Source organism: Antennarius striatus, chromosome 5 (genome assembly GCF_040054535.1).
Source record: "Antennarius striatus isolate MH-2024 chromosome 5, ASM4005453v1, whole genome shotgun sequence".
Taxonomy (NCBI): domain Eukaryota; kingdom Metazoa; phylum Chordata; class Actinopteri; order Lophiiformes; family Antennariidae; genus Antennarius; species Antennarius striatus.
The window spans coordinates 7,476,294-7,496,396 of NC_090780.1; the positions used below are offsets into that span (position 1 = coordinate 7,476,294).

The following is a 20,103-nucleotide window of genomic DNA, read 5'->3' on the forward strand; positions in this document are numbered from 1 at the left end:
CAAAACTGTTGGTGCTCTGATAGGTGAGTACTGTTGTACATATATTCCAGGTAACACGGCTCCTGGTGGTTCCTTTACCAAGGCTATGAAGAGGATTAAGAATCTCAGGATTGAAGTAAAAGAGGATACAGGACAAGATGTTGACTCAGGTATTGTAGGCTGATATGTTGAGAGGATGGAAACAGGGACTATTTAAGATAGGTATGGTGATTTTAATGTGTGTGGTGATACTAGATTTTGTGTTATTGTTGTTGCATCCCGGTGATGAGGTCAGTGAATATACGTAGAGAAGCAGATATTAGTGTTGGTTAGAGAACTTTCACAGATTCCCGACCTGTATCCAGTGCCTGACTGGGAAGACATGGGAGAAGTGAAAGGAGAGTCTTCCAGTGATGAAGATGACGAGGATGACTAAGGCGTTCCTTGCCAACGCGTACAGCTACAGACTGGGTCTTTCTGAAGGTTATTACAGGTAAGAGGAAATTGGGATTCCAGCCCTCCAGGTCATGATGACAACTCTGATGGCTATGAAGGTTCGGAAGTGTATTTCCTGGACTCACCTGTCATTTTTAAATAGACACTCCTACCAGGCACACCCACCCATTGGTGTTGAAGGGAAGTCTGACTACAAAGCAGGGTGGATGTTTAGATTCCCCTCGTCTCATTGTCAGTGAAGCAGGGAGATCCTCACACCTTTTAGGGGTAGAGATCTGGGGGGAATGTCCTTTTTGGCACGCAGCCAAGTACAGGACAAGAACACTGTTAGGCCCCATTCAGACTGCAGGCATATCTGGTTTCCTTCCATATCTGATTTTAAGGGATGACTGTTCAAACTATTTTCAGCAAGTGTCCAAATGCGATATGACTCGGCCACATTAATGGCCGATTGACCGGTTGCCATAGCAATGATGTCGGGGGGATTCGTCGTCCAGTGCGCGTAATGTGTGAAGTCATAAAATTGCGATGGCGGCAACAACGATAAACGTGAAGTTTTGTTACCTTAACGTATTGGCGATATCACTGTCTGGTAGAGGTGGAGAAAACATACACAAGACATCGTCAATATCTTCTTCAGTGTTTTACCGCTGCATAATGCACAACGCTTTTCCTTCTGGCGCCTCCCTGTCGTGTTGCAAATATGATGTCACGGTCCGCCACATCCGATCGGGGTTTTGGGAGCTGTTCAGACTGCATCGCTTCTCTCCCTATCTGACACAAAATTATCTCCCGAATGCGGTTTCAATCCATTCTGCAAAAATCCAATTGGGACTGTTCAGACTACACACAAGATATGCAACATCAATCTCAATGGGCTAAAGTTGGGATGTAGGCGACTGGTCTGAGCAAGGCCCTAGCGATCTAAGAGGTGAAGTGCTGGTAACTTCCCCTCTGAGATGATAAAGATAACATCTCCAAAGGATGAGACTCCAGGACTGTGAAAAAAAGACCAAAAAATGTGGCTTGTGTCACCAAAGAGGAATCTACATGTGTGATCTGAATCTTCACAGAGTGCGTAAATAAAGGCCTCACCTGAATGTTTTCATATCATTACTTCACATTATTCAGTTTTTCAGTGATCATTCAGTATGACATACATACAGACGCTGTATGCTTACAGTCATAATTTCATATTCATATTCGAAGTGCATTTACTTGGTTGATCATTATTCTGAAAATATTAGCTTTATACTCACAGTTCAGTGATCAGTCAATCAAACTTTATTTATAAAGTGCTTTAGCCCAAAGTGCTTTACATAAAAACAATACGAAAACAGTTTACACATGAAATATCCCCCCCTCTTCCCCTACTCATGCACACGCGCCCGCACACACACATTTAAAAACACTGACAAGGTCAAAACATAGAGGAAACTATCCTACACAAGCCACTTTGAAGTTAGGAAATACCAGAGAAAAATTAATCGCTAAGGAGATATGACTATAGCAGTGCTTCTTAATCTGGGTTCGATCGAACCCTAGGGGTTCGGTGAGTTGGTCTCAGGGGTTCGGCGGAGACGGAGGTCAAGACAAAACACCCGACACATCATGTTGGGTGTTTTTGCCGAACATACATGAATCACTGTGTACGTTTGACACATCGTGTGAATTCGTGATGACACGCCCCCCTTAGCCATCACTGGCTGCATATGATGACGTTACATCGATTAGCATACCTATGCTACATGGGATTTTGCGCACTCAGTAGTCGATTTATGCCTGTCATGATGGTACATCATCTGATTACTTTCTTAATATTTTAATTCATAGTAATTATGTTGAGCAAAAAAAGAAAGTGGTCGGACAAATATGTGCAACTTGAATTTACATGCCCTGTATAATAGAATGTGATGGGAGTCAGCGTTCTGCATGATTTGCAATGTCAAGTTGAGCAACTGTAGTCACGCACTGGCAAAAATAAAGGAACACTTCCTTAAGCTGCATGGAAAACATCAGAAGTCACACTGATTTGCAGGAAGGTAATTTCATGTGAGTTCATGCACTGTCTTGGTTTTGTTCTTTGAAAAAGGTGACATTAATGCACAATTCATTAAATAAACAAGAAAAATATATACTTGTCTTAAATTAAGAATTTTATTTTAGTTTTTTACTAAAGAAGGGTTCGGTGAGTGAGGATATGAAACCGACAGGGTTCTGTACCTCCAACAAGGTTAAGAACCACTGCAATTTAGATTAAAATTCAATAATTAAAAGTAATAAAACAAATAAAGGGCGGCACGGTGGCGTAGTGGTTAGCGCTGCTGCCTCACAACACGGCGGACCCGGGTTCGAGTCCCGCTCTGTGCGGAGTTCGCATGCTCTCCCCGTGTCTGCGTGGGTTCTCTCCGGGTTCTCCGGCTTCCTCCCACCTCCAAAAGCATGCGCTTCCACGTTGATTGGCCGGTCCCAAATTGACCATAGGAGTGAGTGTGTGTGTGAGTGGTTGTTTGTTTCTATGTGGCTCCGCGGTACACTGGCGTCGTGCCTGGAGTGTCCCCCGCCTCACGCCCTGAGACTGCCAGGATAGGCACTGGCTACCCCGCGACCTGCGTTAGCGGATTAAGCGGGTTGGAAGATGAATGAATGAATGAAAAAACAAATAAAATAAGGTTAGATGCCGGACTAATAAGATAAAAATAATCAAATAAACAAAATTCATTTAAAAAAACAGTCTAACAAAACTAAATAAATAAATCTGTGTTTAATAAAATAAATAAGATTCAATTAAGAGCCAGGCTAAAAAGTTAAACATATTAATAATAACAAAATATTAAATAAATACATTTTTAGTTAAAAGCTAAGTTAAAAAGGTGAGTCTTGAGTTTGCTTTTAAAAATGTCCACATTCTCTATTTTCCTCAGGTCCTTAGGCAAACTGTTCCATAAACGTAGGCCATCAGGGTATAAGGAGGCCTCGCCATGTTTTGGTTAAAACTTGGAGTAATTAAAAGGAGTGACTGAAGATCGGAGAGATCTAGAGGCCAAAGATGTTAAAAGCAAATCAGATAAATAATTAGGACCAAGACCATTAAGAGCTTGAAAAACCATTAAAAGGATCTTAAAATTAATTCTGAAGCGTATAACTAACCAGTGCAGAGACTTTAACATTAGTGTGATGTGAGCTCTCTTTCTGGTCCTCATCAGAACTCGCGCAGCTGAGTTTTGGAGATGTTGTAATGGAGTAGTAGTGCTTTTTTTTAGAGACCAGAAAGAAGAGCATTGCAGTAGTCTATTCTACAAGTGATAAAAGCATGCATTAGTGTCTCCGTGTTGGTTTGAGATAAAATGATCTTACCTTGACAATGTTCTTAGATGATAAGAACCACTCTTAACCATATTTTTGCTACGAGAATTAAAATTTAATTTAGAATAACACCAAGGTTTTTTTTACCTGCTCAGATGTCTTAAAAGCCAGGGCTTTGAGTTTTAAATTAAGTGTCTGTTGTTCGGCATCGTGAGGCAGGAGCGCATGAAGTAAAGAGGACAAAAAACAATGGGGACAGCAGCTATAAGGTAAATGACCATTAGTTATTTTTTACTCATTCTTTGTTTTTTACATTATGCACAACTCTCCTTTATTGTGTAATAATCTAATCGTAATATGTATTTGTTACATGTTTTGATGCATTTTTATGCTTTACAAAACATCTACTGTATGTCGGAATTTTTGGGGGCTTGGAACGGATTAGGGCATTTGCATGGACAACGTGCGAAATTTTCTACTTATGAAATTTCTTTCGGAACCAATTAATTTCATACGTAGAGGTACCACTATATCTAAAATGCATTTTAAGAGGGCATCTACTGGCCCAGTGTCATCAGGGGACATGGCTATGTAAAGCTGTGTCATCAGCATACTATGGAAATTAATGCCGTGCCTCCTGATGACATCCCCCAGTGGTAACATGTAAAGATTAAAAAGAGTTGGACCTAAAATTGAGCCTTGGGGGACACCAAACTTCAGTTCATAGCACTTAGGGGAATGCTCGGCCATGCTTATAAAAAAATTCTCTTCCAGTAAGATATGACTTAAACCAATTTAAAACAGTACCAGAAATGCCCATCTAGGGTATAAAGTCTGTCCAGGAGAACTGCGTTGTCAACTGTGTCAAACGCTGCAATGAGGTCAAGCAAAACAAGAACAGAAAGTGTCTTTATGTCCATATTGCACCTTAAGTCATTGACAACTTGTATTAATGCTGTCTCTTTACTGTGTTTGGCCTGAAAACCAGATGAATATTTTTCAAAGATGTTACGAGAGTTTAAAAAAATAATTCAGCTGACTAAAAACAAGTTTTTCTAAAATCTTACTTAAAAATGGCAGATTAGATACAGATATGTAATTACTGAGGACTGATGGGTTAAAAAGGTTAATGTAGCCACAAGAGGACACAAGCCAGTGTCTTATTGTGCCAGCCCCAAGCCCGGATAAATACACAGGGTTGCGTCAGGAAGGGCATCTGGCGTAAAACTTTTGCCAAACCAAACATGTGAATCAAACCTATGACCTCCATACCGGATCGGTCGAGGCAGGGGTTAACAACGACCCCCATTGGTGCTGTTGACCTACAGGGTGCGGGTGGAAATTGGTCTACTGTTGGTCGAAGGAGAGGAGGAAAGTGTGTTCATAGGAAGAGGAAGAAGAGTTACACCAAGAGTATAGGACTGAGAGCAGGGACATTGAATGTTGGAACTATGACAGGAAAAGGTAGCGAGTTGGTTGACGTGATGCAAAGAAGGAAGGTAGACATACTGTGTGTCAAGAAGACCAGGTGGAAAGGTGGCAAGGCTAGAAATTTAGGAGCAGGGTTCAAGTTGTTCTAGCATGGTGTAGATAGGAATGGAAATGGAGTAGGAGTTATCTTGAAGGAGGAGTTTGTTAGAAATGTCCTGGAGGTGAAAAGAGTGTCAGATAGAGTGATGAGTCTGAAGCTAGAAAAAGAAGGCGTGATGTTCAATGTTGTTAGTGGTTATGCTCCACAGGTAGCATGTGAGCTGGAAGAGAAGGAGAAATTCTGGTTGGACTTGGATCAAGTGATGCAGAACATACCTAGAAGTGAGAGTTGTCATTGGTGCAGACTTCAATGGACATGTTCGTGCAGGAAATAGAGGTGATGGGCAGGTTTGGTATCCAGGAAAGGAACCCAGAAGGACAGATGGTGGTTGACTGGTGGTTGAGTGTTGTATGACTTTTAGGAGGGAGTTAAGAAAGGCTCTGGGTGGCCAAGAGGTGCTTCCAGATGACTGGACAACTACAGCTAATGTGATCAGGGAGACAGGTAGGAGAGTACTTGGTGTGTCATCTGGAAGGACAGTAGATAAGGAGGACTTTGTGGTGGAATGAGGAGGTACAGGAGTGTATACAGAGAAAGAAGTTAGCCAAGAGGTAGTGGGACACTGAGAAGACTGACGAGAGTAGACAGGAGTACAGGGAGATGCAGCTTAAGGTGAAAGTAGAGGTAGCAAACGCCAAACAAGAAGCTTATGATGACTTGTATGCTAGGTTGGACAGTAAGGAGGGAGACACTGATCTATACAGGTTGGCAAGACAGAGACAGATAGATGGGAAGGACGTGCAGCAGGTTAGGGTGATTAAAGATAGGGATGGAAGCCTATTCACAGGGACCAGTAGTGTGATGGGAAGACGGAAAGAGTACTTTGAAGAGTTGATGAATGAGGAAAATGAGAGAGAACAAACACTTGAAGGAGTGGCTGTTGTGTACCAGGAAGTAGCAAAGATTAGTCAGGATGACGTGAGGAGGGCATTGAAGGGGGTGAAGAGTGGTAAGGCACTCGGTCCTGATGATGTACCTGTAGAGGTTTGGAAGTGTCTAGGAGAGGTGGTAGTAGAGTTTTTGACTGGGTTGTTCACCAGGATTTTAGATAGTGAGAAGATGCCTGGGGAATGGAGGACAAGTTTGCTGGTGCCATTTTTAAGAACAAGGGAGATGTACAGACTTGTGGCAACTACAGAGGAATAAAGCTGATGAGCCATACAATGAAGTTATGGGAAAAAGTCGTGGAAGTTAGACTAAGGGCAGAAGTGAGCATTTGTGAGCAGCAGTACACAGATCCAGTATTTGCTTTGAGGATTTTGATAGAGAAGTACAGAGAAGGCCAAACGGAGCTGCGTTGTGTTTTTGTAGATCTGGAGGAAGCTTATGACAGGGTGCCCAGAGAGGAACTGTGGTATTGTATGAGGAAGTCTGGAATGGCAGAGAAGTTTGTTAGGGCGGTGCAGGACATGTATGAGGACTGGAAGACAGTGGTGAGATGTGCTGTAGGTGTGACAGAGGAGTTCAAGGTGGAGGTGGGACTGCATCAGGGATCAGCTCTGAGCTCCTTCTTGTTCGCTATGGTGATGGACAGGTTGACAGACGAGGTCAGACAGGAATCTCCATGGACTATGATGTTTGCAGATGACATTGTGATCTGCAGTGAGAGCAGGAAATAGGTGGAGGAGAAGTTAGAGGGGTTGTCGTTTGCCCTGGAAAGGAGAGGAACGAAGGTTACCTTCAGTAAGACAGAGTACATGTGTGTGAATGAGAGGGACCCAAGTAGAAGAGTGAGGTTACAGGGAGAAGAGATCAAGAAGGTGGAGGATTTTAAGTACTTAGGGTCAACAGTGCAGAGTAATGGAAAGTCTGGAAAAGAGGTAAAGAAGCGTGTACAGGCAGGATGGAACGGGTAGAGAAAGGTGTCAAGTGTGATGTGTGATAGAAGAGTTTCAGCTAAAATGAAAGGAAAGGTGTACAAAACTGTTGTGAGACCAGAGATGTTGTTTGGTCTAGAGACAGTGTCACTGAGGAAAATACAGGAGGCAGAGTTGGAGGTAGCAGAAATGAAGATGCTGAGGTTCTCTCTGGGAGTGACCAGGATGGATAGGATCAGGAATGAATACATCAGAGGGACAACACATGTTGGAAGTTTTGGGGATAAAGTCAGAGAGGCCAGACTGAGATGGTTTGGACATGTCCAGAGGAGAGACAGTGATTATATTGTTAGAATGATGCTTAGTTTTGAACTGCAAGGCAGGAGGCCTAGAGGAAGCCAAAGAAGAGGTTTATTGGTGTAGTGAAAGGGGACATGAAGGTAGTTGATTCGCTGTGGCGGCCCCTGAAGGGAAAAGCCAAAAGGAAAAGAAGAAGATGGGTTAAAAAGGTTAAAAAGACTGATAGTCTTTTATCAGTCTTTTTAACCTGGTCAATGATATGGTGAATGACCATATCATTCACCAGTGATGTTCATTGGTGAATGACATGGTCATGTTTAAATGCTTAGTCATTATTTTTGAGTCTACTAATTTTTCTTGTGAAATGTCTTCCCTGCAGGCTAAAAAAGCAATTGCTCAGTGAGGGTCATGAAGGTATTTTCATCCTATAATGTCATCATTGGGGTTTTTGCCTTCATCTGAAGTGAAGAATACAGTAGTCAGACAGCAGCCCTAGATCAGCGCTATCTTTGTTGAAAATTGTTGTGTTCTATTAAATTTCCCAGCTTGGGTCCATGGCTTAAAAGTCATGGAAGGGGGGGGTGTGCTGGAATGTGTTTGTCATGTAATAGAACCAAAGGTTTAGTATGAAAACTCCGTATAAGGAGTAATAATTCCTTTACGCAGAACTTGGCAAGACAGTGGGGCCCCCCATCTTCTGTCCCTGTGTCTCCTCAGGGGTATAGGAAAGGCAGAGGAAAAAGAGGAAAAAAGAAAAGAAAGAGGCCTAACCCTAACCCTAAGCAAACAAAATAAGCAGCTGATATGTCTTTCTGTGGAGGACTGAATCCTGCCTCCTCTGTTTCTCCTCTCCCCACCCAAAATACGCACAAGAACACAGTTCAACACACATTCTAAAACACAGTTTGCAATCGACATTAAATGTGTCCAACACAGCCTCCATGGTGCTTGTGTCTCCACCCCATCCACAAGCCTCATGGTTCTATCTGCCATTTTGAGCCCTGGTGTGAAACACTCACATGCCCAACCTGCCATCCTGCTTCCTCACACTCCTTTTCTCTCATCACTCTCTCCTCCACTTCACTCCATGATATTAATAAATCTTTAATGAGAACAAACATCTATAATATTTACTAGTTTACATATTACAAAACACGTATTTTTCAAAAGTTATAAAATGTATATGAGATCAAATTCATTATCACAATTTCAACTTTATTCCAGCTCAGTAAGTTTGTCTTTGCAAAGGAATAAACAGCTCTAACAAATCAACCAATAAAAAAAGGATGTCCTTACTGATATCCACTTAAATCGAACGCAAAAATTGGTCAAAACTCTTCTTGAGTGGCCTTCCTGTGAGCTACCCACTGAAGCGTCTTGTGTTTAGAAAAAAACACGGCATGTGCAGATGAATTCAAACGTATCATCAGCCTATTTTGCATAGTTCGGTGAAAAATATACAAATCATGTCAGCAAACCTCTATGTCAGTGTGCACAAAAACAGGCAAAAAAAATAAAACATCTATGGTGCAAGAGGAGCTCATGGATGTAAATCACACCACAGAAAACAACTGTTTAAGTGGCTGATGTTATTGTTTGCTTGTCTCTTTCATCTTAATAGTGATGTGCTGTGCAGTCCTGAGGTTAGCAGTACCTCCAATGTAAACACCATTTGGTGAAATTGCAGATGTAGAACTAAAGAAGTTTCTGAGGAAAGACACACAAATAAGTCACGATATAGGCTAAAATTCAAGAGTTTAAAAATATGTAAATTAGTGAGTGTGTATTACATTTACAAATCATAATGGTAATTCTTGTGGAGCTTGTGCTGTTCTGTGATGAAGAATCTCCAACTTACCAACATCAGTAGTGCCGAGATCTGTTGAAGCAGATTTGAGGGTTTGTTTTTTCCCTCGTGCCCCGTGTTTCATTACACTTTGGCCCTGAAACAAAGATGGTGTAAGGAGTATTAATACATCACAGTTCCCTGACAAGACACTAGATGGAGTATAAACAACCAGGGAGTCTTACACACTGGAGTTTGGCAGCTGGGACAGCTGAAACATATGTCATGAGAACAAAAAAAATATATAATGTAGCTAAAATAACTAAATTACATCTTTTTTTACACATGATTTACATTTTTAGGAATTTAGCCCTCACCACAAAAACATCTACATTCACCCAATCAAGACATGCGGTGTTGACAAACGTAAGAATAACAGTACAGCGGTTGTTTTTACCCACATATCTTTTAAAAACCATTTAGGAGAGCAGGGTAACAGAGGGCATGCTTGGTTTTGTAGAATAAGGATTGTTCAGTATCACATCATCAATAAGAAGATACTGAGTTTCAGATGGAACAAAAGCCTGGCAGTGCTGACCTGATGAGAGTTGTAGGACTGGCCATGCATGAGAGAAGGAGGACACAAGCTGTACTGCAGCGGCTGCCCCAGCAAAGAGTAACGCCCATCACCTGAACATCAAAAATCACAAGATCAGATGAATATCATAAATTTTTCTTTTCTTTTTGGCTTTTCCCTTCAGGGGCCGCCACAGCAAATCAATTGCCTCCATCTAACCCTCTCTTCTGCATCCTCTTCTCTCACACCAACTACCTTCATGTCCTCTTTCACTACACCCATAAACCTCTTATTTGGTTTTCATCCAGGCCTCTTGCCTTGCAGTTCAAAACTCAGCATCCTTCTACCAATATATTCACTATCCACTGGACATGTCCAAACCATCACAGTTTGGCCTCTCTGACTATCTCCAAAACCTCTAACTTGTGCTGTCCCCTCTGATGTACTCATTCTTGATCCTATCCATCCTGGTCACTCCCAGAGAGAACCTCAGCATCTTCATTTCTGCTACCTTCAACTCTGCCTCCTGTCTTTTCCTCAGTGACACTGTCACTTGGGTCCCTCTCTTTCACACACATGTACTCTCGGTCTTACTGCGGCTACCCTTCATTCCTCTCCTTTCCAGGACAAACCTCCACCTCTATAGCTTCTGTTCCACCTGTTCCCTGCTTTCACTACAGATCACAATGTCATCTGCAAACATCATAGTCCGTGGAGATTCCTGTCTGACCTTGTCTGTCAGCCTGTCCATCACCATAGCAAACAAGAAGGGGCTCAGAGCTGATCACTGATGCAGTCCCACCTCACCTTGAACTCCTCTGTCGCACCTACAACACACCTCACCACTGTCTTACAGTCCTCATACATGTCCTGCACCACTCTAACATACTTCTCTGCCACTCCAGACTTCCTCATACAATACCACAGTTCCTCTTTGGGCACCCTGTCATAAGCTATTTCCAGATCTACAAAAACACAATGCAGCTCCCTCTGGCCTTCTCTGTACTTCTCTATCAAAATCCTCAAAGCAAATACTGGATCTGTAGTACTCTTTTTTGGCATGAAACCATACTGCTGCTCACAAACGCTCCCTTCTGCCCTTAGTCTAGCGTCCACTACTCTTTCCCATAACTTCATTGTATGGTTCATCAGCTTTGTTCCTCTGTAGTTGCCATAACTGCACATCTCCCTTGTTCTTAAAAATGGCAACAGCACACTTGTCCTCCATTCCTCAGGCATCTTCTCGCTATCTAAGATCCTGTTGAACAACGCAGTCAGAAACTTTACTGCCACCTCTCGTAGACACTTCCAAACCTCTACAGGTATATCGTCAGGACCGAGTGCCTTTCAACTCTTCATCCTCTTCAATGCCCTCCTTTGTTCTCTCTCATTTTCATCGTTCATCAACTCTTTAAAGTACTCCTTCCATCTTCCCAGGCTTCCATCTCTCTTCTTAATCACCCTTACCTGCTGCACATCCTTCCCATCTCTATCTCTGTCTTGCCAACCTGAATAGATCAGTGTCTCCCTCCTTACTGTCCAACCTAGCACACAATTCATCATAAGCCCCTTGTTTGGCCTTTGCTACCTCTACCTTCACCTTACGCTGCATCTCCCTGCACTCCTGTCCACTCTCCTCAGTCATCTCAGTGCCCCAGTTCTTCTTAGCTAACCTCTTTCTCTTTATACACTCCTGTACCTCCTCATTCCACCACAAAGTCTCCTTATCTACTTCCCTTCCAGATGACACACCAAGTACTCTCCTACCTGTCTCCCTGATCACATTAGCTGTAGTTGTCCAGTCATCTGGACAACATTGTAGAAACACTGTGCACCACATGACTACAAAATTCTCTATAGCGAACCAGACCACCTTAATATCTCCATCATATTAAGCCCTATCATCAGTGGAGACCTAGCTAAGATGGCAACACACAACATAACAAGGCATTAGTGAAGAGGAGAAAGATGGTGAATATAACAAAGCTTACAGAACTGACAGAACTGATAGTGGATCATCAGCCAGTAATATATTGTGGCTAGCTATGTAAATATCAGTCAGCGAATGAAGAAAGGTCAGGCATTTGTACAGGATGTTTTGTGGCACAGTGACAGGTCATGTTCACCTACTGAGGTGATGCACAAGTATGAACAGGGGTTCAAGCTCACAACTGTTACAGAAATTCCTGTTTATTTTACTGATGCTTGAAGGTGAAATTATTTTATTTATTCTTTTGTTTTTTGATTGGTTGATTGTTGTTGAGTCATCATTTAAAAAGATTAGTACAGTGCGTCCTCGATCTTTGCAATCAGTGCGTTCCAGGAACCACGCAATCGAGGAATCCTCGATCAAGATTGCGATCTATTTATCTTATTTATTACGGCAATTTAAACGTTTATGAACCCTTCTCATACTGATATTAAACCACCTTCTATCTGTATTATCCTTTCCCACACTCTGATAGACTGTTTAAAACACTTTTGTGTCTCACGCAAGTCTGAGACTGACAGAACAGAGCGCACTTCCGGATCCCGTCAGCCAATAGAATGCGTAGAATGCAATACAGCATCACGTGACTGCCTACTACAAACCTGCGATGAGGTGGAGTCGCAATCGATGCGCAAATGCGCGAGGGCCCTCTGTATAATATTTGGTTGAAGTTACAGTATTTTCCGCACTATAAGACGCCCCCATAAGCCTTTATTTTCTCAAAAACCGACATTGCGACTTATAATCCAGTGCACCATACAGGGCTCGTGGTAGCACTGGTGCTCCCAAATTTAGAAGTTAGTAGCACCAGCAAAGACTTTAGGAGCACCTACCCAAAAGCAAGGCAGTGACGGAGCGATAGAGACCGCTCCGTCCATCTCTGTTCCGTGCCTCTCTCCCTCACCCAGGAGAGCAGCCACAGCAGCGCTCTCATTGTTTCCTGGCAGGACCGCAGGAGCGCGGTCTCACAAAAAAAGGCGCGTTGGATTTTTTTCCCTAGTTGCACCAGTGCTCCCAAATATATATAATAGTCGCACTGATAAAAATTTGGGCGCATATGCGACCAAAATGGGCGCAATTTCGAGCCCTGACCATATATATGTACAAGTCTTAGAATAGGCCATTCATTGAAGGTGCGGCTTATAGTCCAGTGCACCTTATAGTGCGGAAAATACTGTAATTATTCAAATTTGGGAATGTGGTGACATGATAACAGGAATAAAAAGAAAAAAACTGCATTTATGGGGTTTAATTATCATGTGTGTCAGAGTTTAATGCAATGTGTCAAGGAGGAAGTACACACGAATGTGGATTTCAACTATTTTATGAACAGCTGAAAGAAACGTCTGTGTAGGTTCATTCATCCAGATCAAGGTAAATCAAAGAGGGTAAGTGAACTTGCTTAAGGCTTGTAGAAGACGTTTCACCTCTCATACCTTTCATTACATTTTTTTTTGCTCTTTTTGATTTGAAAGAAATGTGCCTGGCATACCCAGAAAGTCTGATGGTTTTTTGTTCTTTAACTTTTAAACCGTTCAGTGAAGGTTTAAATATTTAATTCTCCACAGTTGTTCATTTGTACCTTGAGCTGGTCCTCCTGGCCGGGGAAATTGGGATATGATGGGTAATGGTCCCAGGCCAGGGCAGACGCTGCTGACACTGCCAGAGGGGGACGGGGTTGGGGACTGAGTTGGGGAGGCTAGAGGACTAGTCAGCTGGGTGCTGGCCTGGACACAAGGACAACATACAAACAAGGAAAATAGATCATAACATGACAACTAGGTATCAAATTCCTGATCACATGAGATCATGTTCAGCCACCAGGAGACAGAGAGGCTACTGATTAAAAACACGACTAACAGGCTGAGAGTCTGAATTCATAAATAAATTACATCACACACTGATTGAGAAGACCTTGATATAAATTGGTCTTTACCTGTGGAGTGTTGTCAGATTTGTAGAGTTCTACTGGTTTGTTGGGCCTCTGCTCTATACCGTAGTATTTGCATGGGTTCCACTGGACCAGAGGGGGATTCTGGGAAGGCTGTGGTCCATTAGGGACACTGAGCTGCATGACCATCACGCTAGGCCCAGGAGGTGGTACTCCTGAGAAAGCACAGAGATAGACAGACACAAATGTATAAAGTGATTTTTTACGGTGAGTAACTACAGAGGTAAATAACTGCTCGACGCACAACTGAATCTATGCCCTTTTCATTTGTTGTCAAAGACAGTAATTCTTGTTACATGACATTAACAGGTCTCTGTAGCTCGGGTTTGACATCACTTTAAAATCTCCTCTGAAGCAAATTTTCTTCTTCAGACATTTTCCACTTAGGGCTTGCCACAGCGGATCACCTTCTTCTAGTACTCAGTCTCTTAAATCCTCCTTTCTTACACTAATCACTCAGATGTCCTCCCTCCCTACAGCCATAACCCTCCTCACTAATCTTCCTCTTCTCCACATGTCTTGCAGCTCCATATCAAGGTAAACTGAACACATTTTTATTGACTTTAAGGCAGTATAATTGAAAGATGTATCCTTTCTTATGCCCTAAATTACAAAGAACAATTTGCTCTTATGTCCTGGTTTAAAAACAAAATCTTGATGTATCGACTTCAAAAGGACACTGCATTTATTATTCAAAAAGGTAAAATAACATTGTAAAATTTGAGGTGGCCATGTGGATTTGAACTGAATGCTGAATGAAGTCTCAAGATTCCATGAAAAATCAGATCTAAAGTATGGGGCACAAATAATGTTGAGGTTGAAAGGTAAACTAAACAATCATTAAGTTGGCCGTTGACTTGAGGTGAAGCAGGAGTTCCAAGGCCTCTAAAACCACTGGACTTCAATTTTTTCCATCATTTCTTTCTCAAAGAGATCAATTTAAAGGAAATATTAAACAAAAGATCCTTCTATCTCTGTGGGGGATTAATAAAAAATACCCAGGGGATTACTTTTGGCAGAATACTGATCAGAAATTAGACAACAATCCCTTACGTAGAATTAAATCTTACATTTTAGACTTGTGGTCAAAAATGTATTACAAACTGACAACTTCTTGACAAAATATCTCACCTGAATATTGCTGCTGTAACTGTTGAGGGTTGCAAGGGGACGGTGACTGTGTGATTTGATACTGTTCGGAGCCGGGGGGCTGCAGGTAACCTACTGATGGGCTGAAAGACACACACAGAACCATGAGAGGAAATGCTCCCACAGTGTTGCTGATAATTTGCTACTTCACTTCAATAACTATCTCTGTAATTTCAATTTAACTTTAATGCAAAGGCTTTCACAGTTTTCACAGTGACATCATTGTTATAATTAAGTGGTGTGAATATGATGCAGTCATATATACGTACCTTGTGCTATTCTGCTGTGTGGGTGTGATAACACTGTAGTACACAGGCATAGGCGCCTGGACAGACTGGCTGACTGGTACCATCACCTGCTGCTGGTACTGCTGCTGCACCACCTGCTGATTCTCATTTCCCACTGGTACCTGGAAAAGTGGAAGGAAAAAACATGCCCTTTAGGAACCATTTAACTGGAGGGGAGAAGACAAGGCTAACATAGGAACTGGCATCTTGAAACATTTTTACATTTTAAGTAATATTTGTCTCCGTCCATTTTTATCTTGTTCTCTTTGTAATCATTTGGAATATCAAACATGACTTATTTTGGTATCTCATCTTGGACAAACTCCAACAGAACCTGAGAAACACATCATTTCAGAAAAGCGGCTAAAGATGAAAAGATTACTGTCATCTCATCTTCAAGAAGATAGATGAATGAATGAATGAATGAATACATGAATTAAAATCAGTGATTTTATTTTGTATCCTTAAAATTAATTACGTTGTAGGCTGATTTAAAATTGCTCATACCTGATATGATGGCATCTGTGGGTATTGAACCATTATGCTTTGTATTTGTCCTCCAATTCCTGCCCTCTGGGAATTGAGCAGACCAGGGTTTTGGGGCTGCTGCACACCCATCATGCTCTGGTAACTTGGTTGTTGGCTAGGCATTATGGTCTGGAGACCTGACAGTAGAACAAATGGAGCAGAGAAATCAGGGCACGGTACTGAAGAAGACTACACTACAAGGAGAAAAATAAAAATAGCACTTGGGTCTTTGCTTTGAAAGGTGATTTTAACAAACAGAACACAGCAGTTAACAGGTCCCAATGTGATGCATCAACTACATTTAAGAAAAAAACAAACAATGTGGGCACACAAAAACACACTTAACAGTAACTATCTTTTTAAGTTGTAAATTCTATATACTTATGTTCTCACATGATAGTTTGAAAGAAAGTCATACGTGTGGGATTCTTCATAAACTGAATACCAACTATAAAAAATGAAAAAAGGAACAGCTCTATTATCACTGAGCAATATTAAACAAACAAAGCAAAAGCAAAGTTTCATCTTATCTTTTCACCTTCCTGAAACACCAAACTCAGTACTTTTTAAACTGGGGAAAACATAATTAAGTCATATAATCATGTCAACTGTATCCTTGTCTCATCATGTTCTGCTGAGACAAAGGTATGAAAATTCAGTATATGAAACACAAATGAAAGTGTGTAAATAATTTCATACAGCCGTTGCATTTCGGCCATTCAGCCAAAATGCATGAGTCACTTGGTAGGTTGTTTCATCAATAACCCAACAAACCCTGTAACTTTCTAACCCTGACTTCAGACAACACCGTATGTTTCAAATTAAAGGTGCTGCTGTATTTTGAATTTCAGCTGTAGGATTCATCCTTGCTTGCTTGGTTGTTTGGTCATTTCATCAAAACCCTGTCAACCTTCTAACCCTGTCAACATGACATGTTTTGTGAAGACTTTGCTTATACAAGGTACAGTATACAGTGCATGTAAAGACATATGGCACTATGTGTTCATGCATAAGGAATAGGGGTAGAGCTAATGATGGGATAACAACATGCACTGACCTGACTGCTGTGTGGGCTGAGGTATGGGTTGTGTGCGCTGGGCAGGATAAGACACCTGGTGAGACATGGGCTGGGGTACACGGTACTGCTGGCCTGAGCTGGGATACTGACCAGATGGATAGTAGGACACCTGTATCTGACCAGAAACAACAAGAACAGTATGAAAGTAGTGGAAACATAATGAAGACCAACTGAATATCCTCACAGAAGAGAGTGTGTGTGTGTGTGTGTGTGTGTGTGTGTGTGTGTGTGTGTGTGTGTGTGTGTGTGTGTGTGTGTGTGTGTGTGTGTGTGTGTGTGTGTAAGTATTTATACTTTACATGCATAATAGATTTTTTTAACCCATGAAGTATCAAAATGTACAACAGGAACAGGGGTGTGAATATTGAAGTTTGCAGCTTGAGAGAGGAATACAGAATTACACAGAATTTCTAAACCACACAACAGAAAGACAAACGGAGAAAACTGAATGTCGGAGGGAATCAATAGTGACTGCCTTCACCTTCATCTGCATTCTTGAAAACATTCAATCTCAAAGCTGCAGTGTTAGATATTTGTACTCCTGTTCCACTGTCAACCACCCACACATTGAAAAGCACAGTACACATCCTCCTGACAGGCCTGTGCTCTTCAAACCAGTAAGACCATCAAAGAGTGAGGATAATATAAGATGGTGTGTAGGGTGATAAACACCATGGGAAATATCTGTTGGTCAAAGTTGGGAAAAGTAAAATAAAAATTAAAGCTATTAATTACTGAAGGAAATGCTTTGACAAAAATAACTTCACTGCATGTTAACATAGTATAATCATTTGTAAGATTTTCAATGGTTGTTTGGCATAAAAAGTATTATGATTAAGTGCTGTTGATGCTTTATTTGGATACTACTGGGCCCAATCACCTCATAAAAACCCAAAATTATATCCAGTTAAAAAATGAATAAAATAAAATCAGTCTTTACAAAAAGATCTCCTCCTTTGGTCTCAGAGCAACATATTATCTCTCACAAGCTGTGTAATGGCCAGGTCAATTTTGGTCTTATCCACTAAAGTATTAAAACTTCATGGAATCAAGCAAAAGCCTGAGGGAGGAAAAGAAGGAAGACTGAGATAGAGTGAGAGAACTCATTATTGTCACCGTCTCTGCAGTCAGAAAAATGTGACAGGCTAGCTGGCTGACTGACTGTGATTGAGCTTATGAAGGTGACACAGTGTTCCGATCCCAAGCACCAGACTTTCCAATGGGTGAATCCTGATACTTCACAGGAGTCACAACAATGCCATGACAAGTCTAATTATAGTTATTTTTACAGTAATATTTGTTTATATTGGACAGAAGGCCAGCTGAACATGGAAAATCATGAAAATTTGTCTCAGTGCATGTATTGCAACTCGCACAACAACATTAGAAAACTACCATAGGGAGTATCAGCCTGGTCATAAGGAGCAGGTTGGTGCTCTATATTTTATGGATGGATTCTTGCTTACGCAAGTGACAGAGGCAAAGTACAGTCAACTGTACAATCTATAGTTAAAATCACTAATATAATCAAAGACAATAGTGTTGCAAATATTTTGTGAATATAGTCTCTACCCCCATATACCATACCATACAATATTGGTAAAATGCTTTTATAAACCCGTCCACATGTTTATCTTTGAAAGTCAGTCAAACTTTATTAATCGAATTATTGAAAGTTCCTTATGTTTTGCTACGTTATCGTAGCCGCTCACCAGGGCTCTCTCTGCTGCTGCTCTGCCGTCAGACAGCAGGTCAGTGAGAGCCGCCACTTCTGCGACGCCCATTGACTACCGTTGTTAGGGGGCGTAGGCCCATATACTTTCTGAGGGTGCCCCTGGTGGCGTAGTGAGGCATGACTGCCGGCCAGACTACCAGCTTTTTTTCTCTGCGAACTTGTTTTTAACCAATACTAATATTAATATCAATCCATATATAGGGCGCATCGGATTATAAAGCGCACTGCTAGATTATGAGAAAATTATAGGCTTTTAGGTGCGCCTTATAGTGCCGAAAATACTGTGATTTTACCTGGAAATATATGATCTAATATGAAACTCAAAGTGCCACCTCTTTCTTCAGAGCTCTGAAACATTTAAATTATTTTTAGGTATATGTATCTTTTTTTAATCTAAAAACATCAACAAAAAAATGAGCACACGGAGTACCAAATATTAAATATTAATATTCAATTACCATTTCCAAATTATAATTTTTACAAAATCCAATTAGGCAATTTGGTTACCTTCTTATGCATTTTAAAATCAATTTATAAAGCCAATAAAATTCTAACTTGTAAACCAAGCATATTAATACAACAAGTGCAAAAACATACAGAAATATTTCACTCGTATGATACAACAGTATTTCCTCTATGCTATTAGGCATTCAAATAAATTCTAAAAATATTTGACAACTGGTTTTAAAATCCCTTATTTTCTCAAAACCTGGCAGTGAATGTCATACCTGCTGAGGAGGGGGTGCCTGCATGTAACCTTGTGGGGGGGGTGGGGCCTGCATGACAGGCTGTGATGGAGGTGGTGGTGGAGGAGGAGGATGGGGGTGTCCAGTGGCTGGTTGATAACCGGATGGAGGTGGCATAGGCTGACCCGTGGTAGCCATGATGTAGCTGGTCTGAGGAGGTGGATGCTGGGACAGCACAGTGGGAGGAGCCTGATACATTGGGGGAGGCTCAGGGTTCTCGCTGGATCCCTGCCGACTCAGTGTCATTTGGCTGAACTGGGATGCCAGCTCCTCTCCCTGGGAAGAATGTGAATAGTGTCATTTGTGCGTTAGTACCATTTAACCAAATCAAATCATCAATCAATCAAATCATTGGGGCCACACTGGAGACAAGTGCTGTGCAAGTATAACCCAAAAACCCAATGAATCAGAATTAAAAAAATCAACCACATTTCTTTAGAGTTGAGAAAGAGTAACTGTAAAATGCAGCATTAGACATATTTAAAGGACACTGTCAATAAGTGTCAGAATATGATTATAACTGCTTGTGTTTGGAAATCCTGCAATGCCAAGGTGACTGCTGGGGGTAACGCTAAAGGACAGTAATCTATAGCCTGTCTCACATCTGACTGAGGGTTTTACAGAATCATTACAGTCATCTGGTTGCTGCTGAGGTTGTATGCTGGACTGATTAACATTGACCACTGATATGTCAATAAGTTCATGAATGCGAAAAATGACTACAGTACATCTAGAAAGCATTCACAGCTCTTCATTTTTTTCTCATTTTTTATGTTACCTGATTCCAAAATGGAATTTTTTTCTCTCAAAATTCTACAATGACCATA

The 20,103-nt window shown here is 41.3% G+C and overlaps 1 protein-coding gene across 19 annotated transcripts in view; it reads right to left on the minus strand.

The window, feature by feature from the left end:
* LOC137595775 (R3H domain-containing protein 2) overlaps positions 1–20,103 on the minus strand; it is a 102,364-nt gene that overhangs the window by 9,543 nt on the left and 72,718 nt on the right. For 10 of the 19 annotated variants that reach the window (XM_068316050.1, XM_068316067.1, XM_068316062.1 and 7 more), the window contains 9 exons: positions 19,259–19,552; positions 16,775–16,910; positions 15,697–15,854; positions 15,172–15,311; positions 14,885–14,985; positions 13,739–13,908; positions 13,385–13,529; positions 9,834–9,925; positions 9,308–9,392 (listed from right to left, as the gene is read on the minus strand). In XM_068316050.1, the coding sequence (XP_068172151.1) occupies positions 9,308–9,392; positions 9,834–9,925; positions 13,385–13,529; positions 13,739–13,908; positions 14,885–14,985; positions 15,172–15,311; positions 15,697–15,854; positions 16,775–16,910; positions 19,259–19,552 (1,321 nt within the window). Of the gene's footprint in view, positions 1–1,714; positions 3,045–6,491; positions 6,930–6,959; positions 9,157–9,307; positions 9,393–9,833; positions 9,926–13,384; positions 13,530–13,738; positions 13,909–14,884; positions 14,986–15,171; positions 15,312–15,696; positions 15,855–16,774; positions 16,911–19,258; positions 19,553–20,103 lie in introns of those variants that run through there. The other 9 variants (XM_068316060.1, XM_068316061.1, XM_068316057.1 and 6 more) reach the window with 9 other exon arrangements.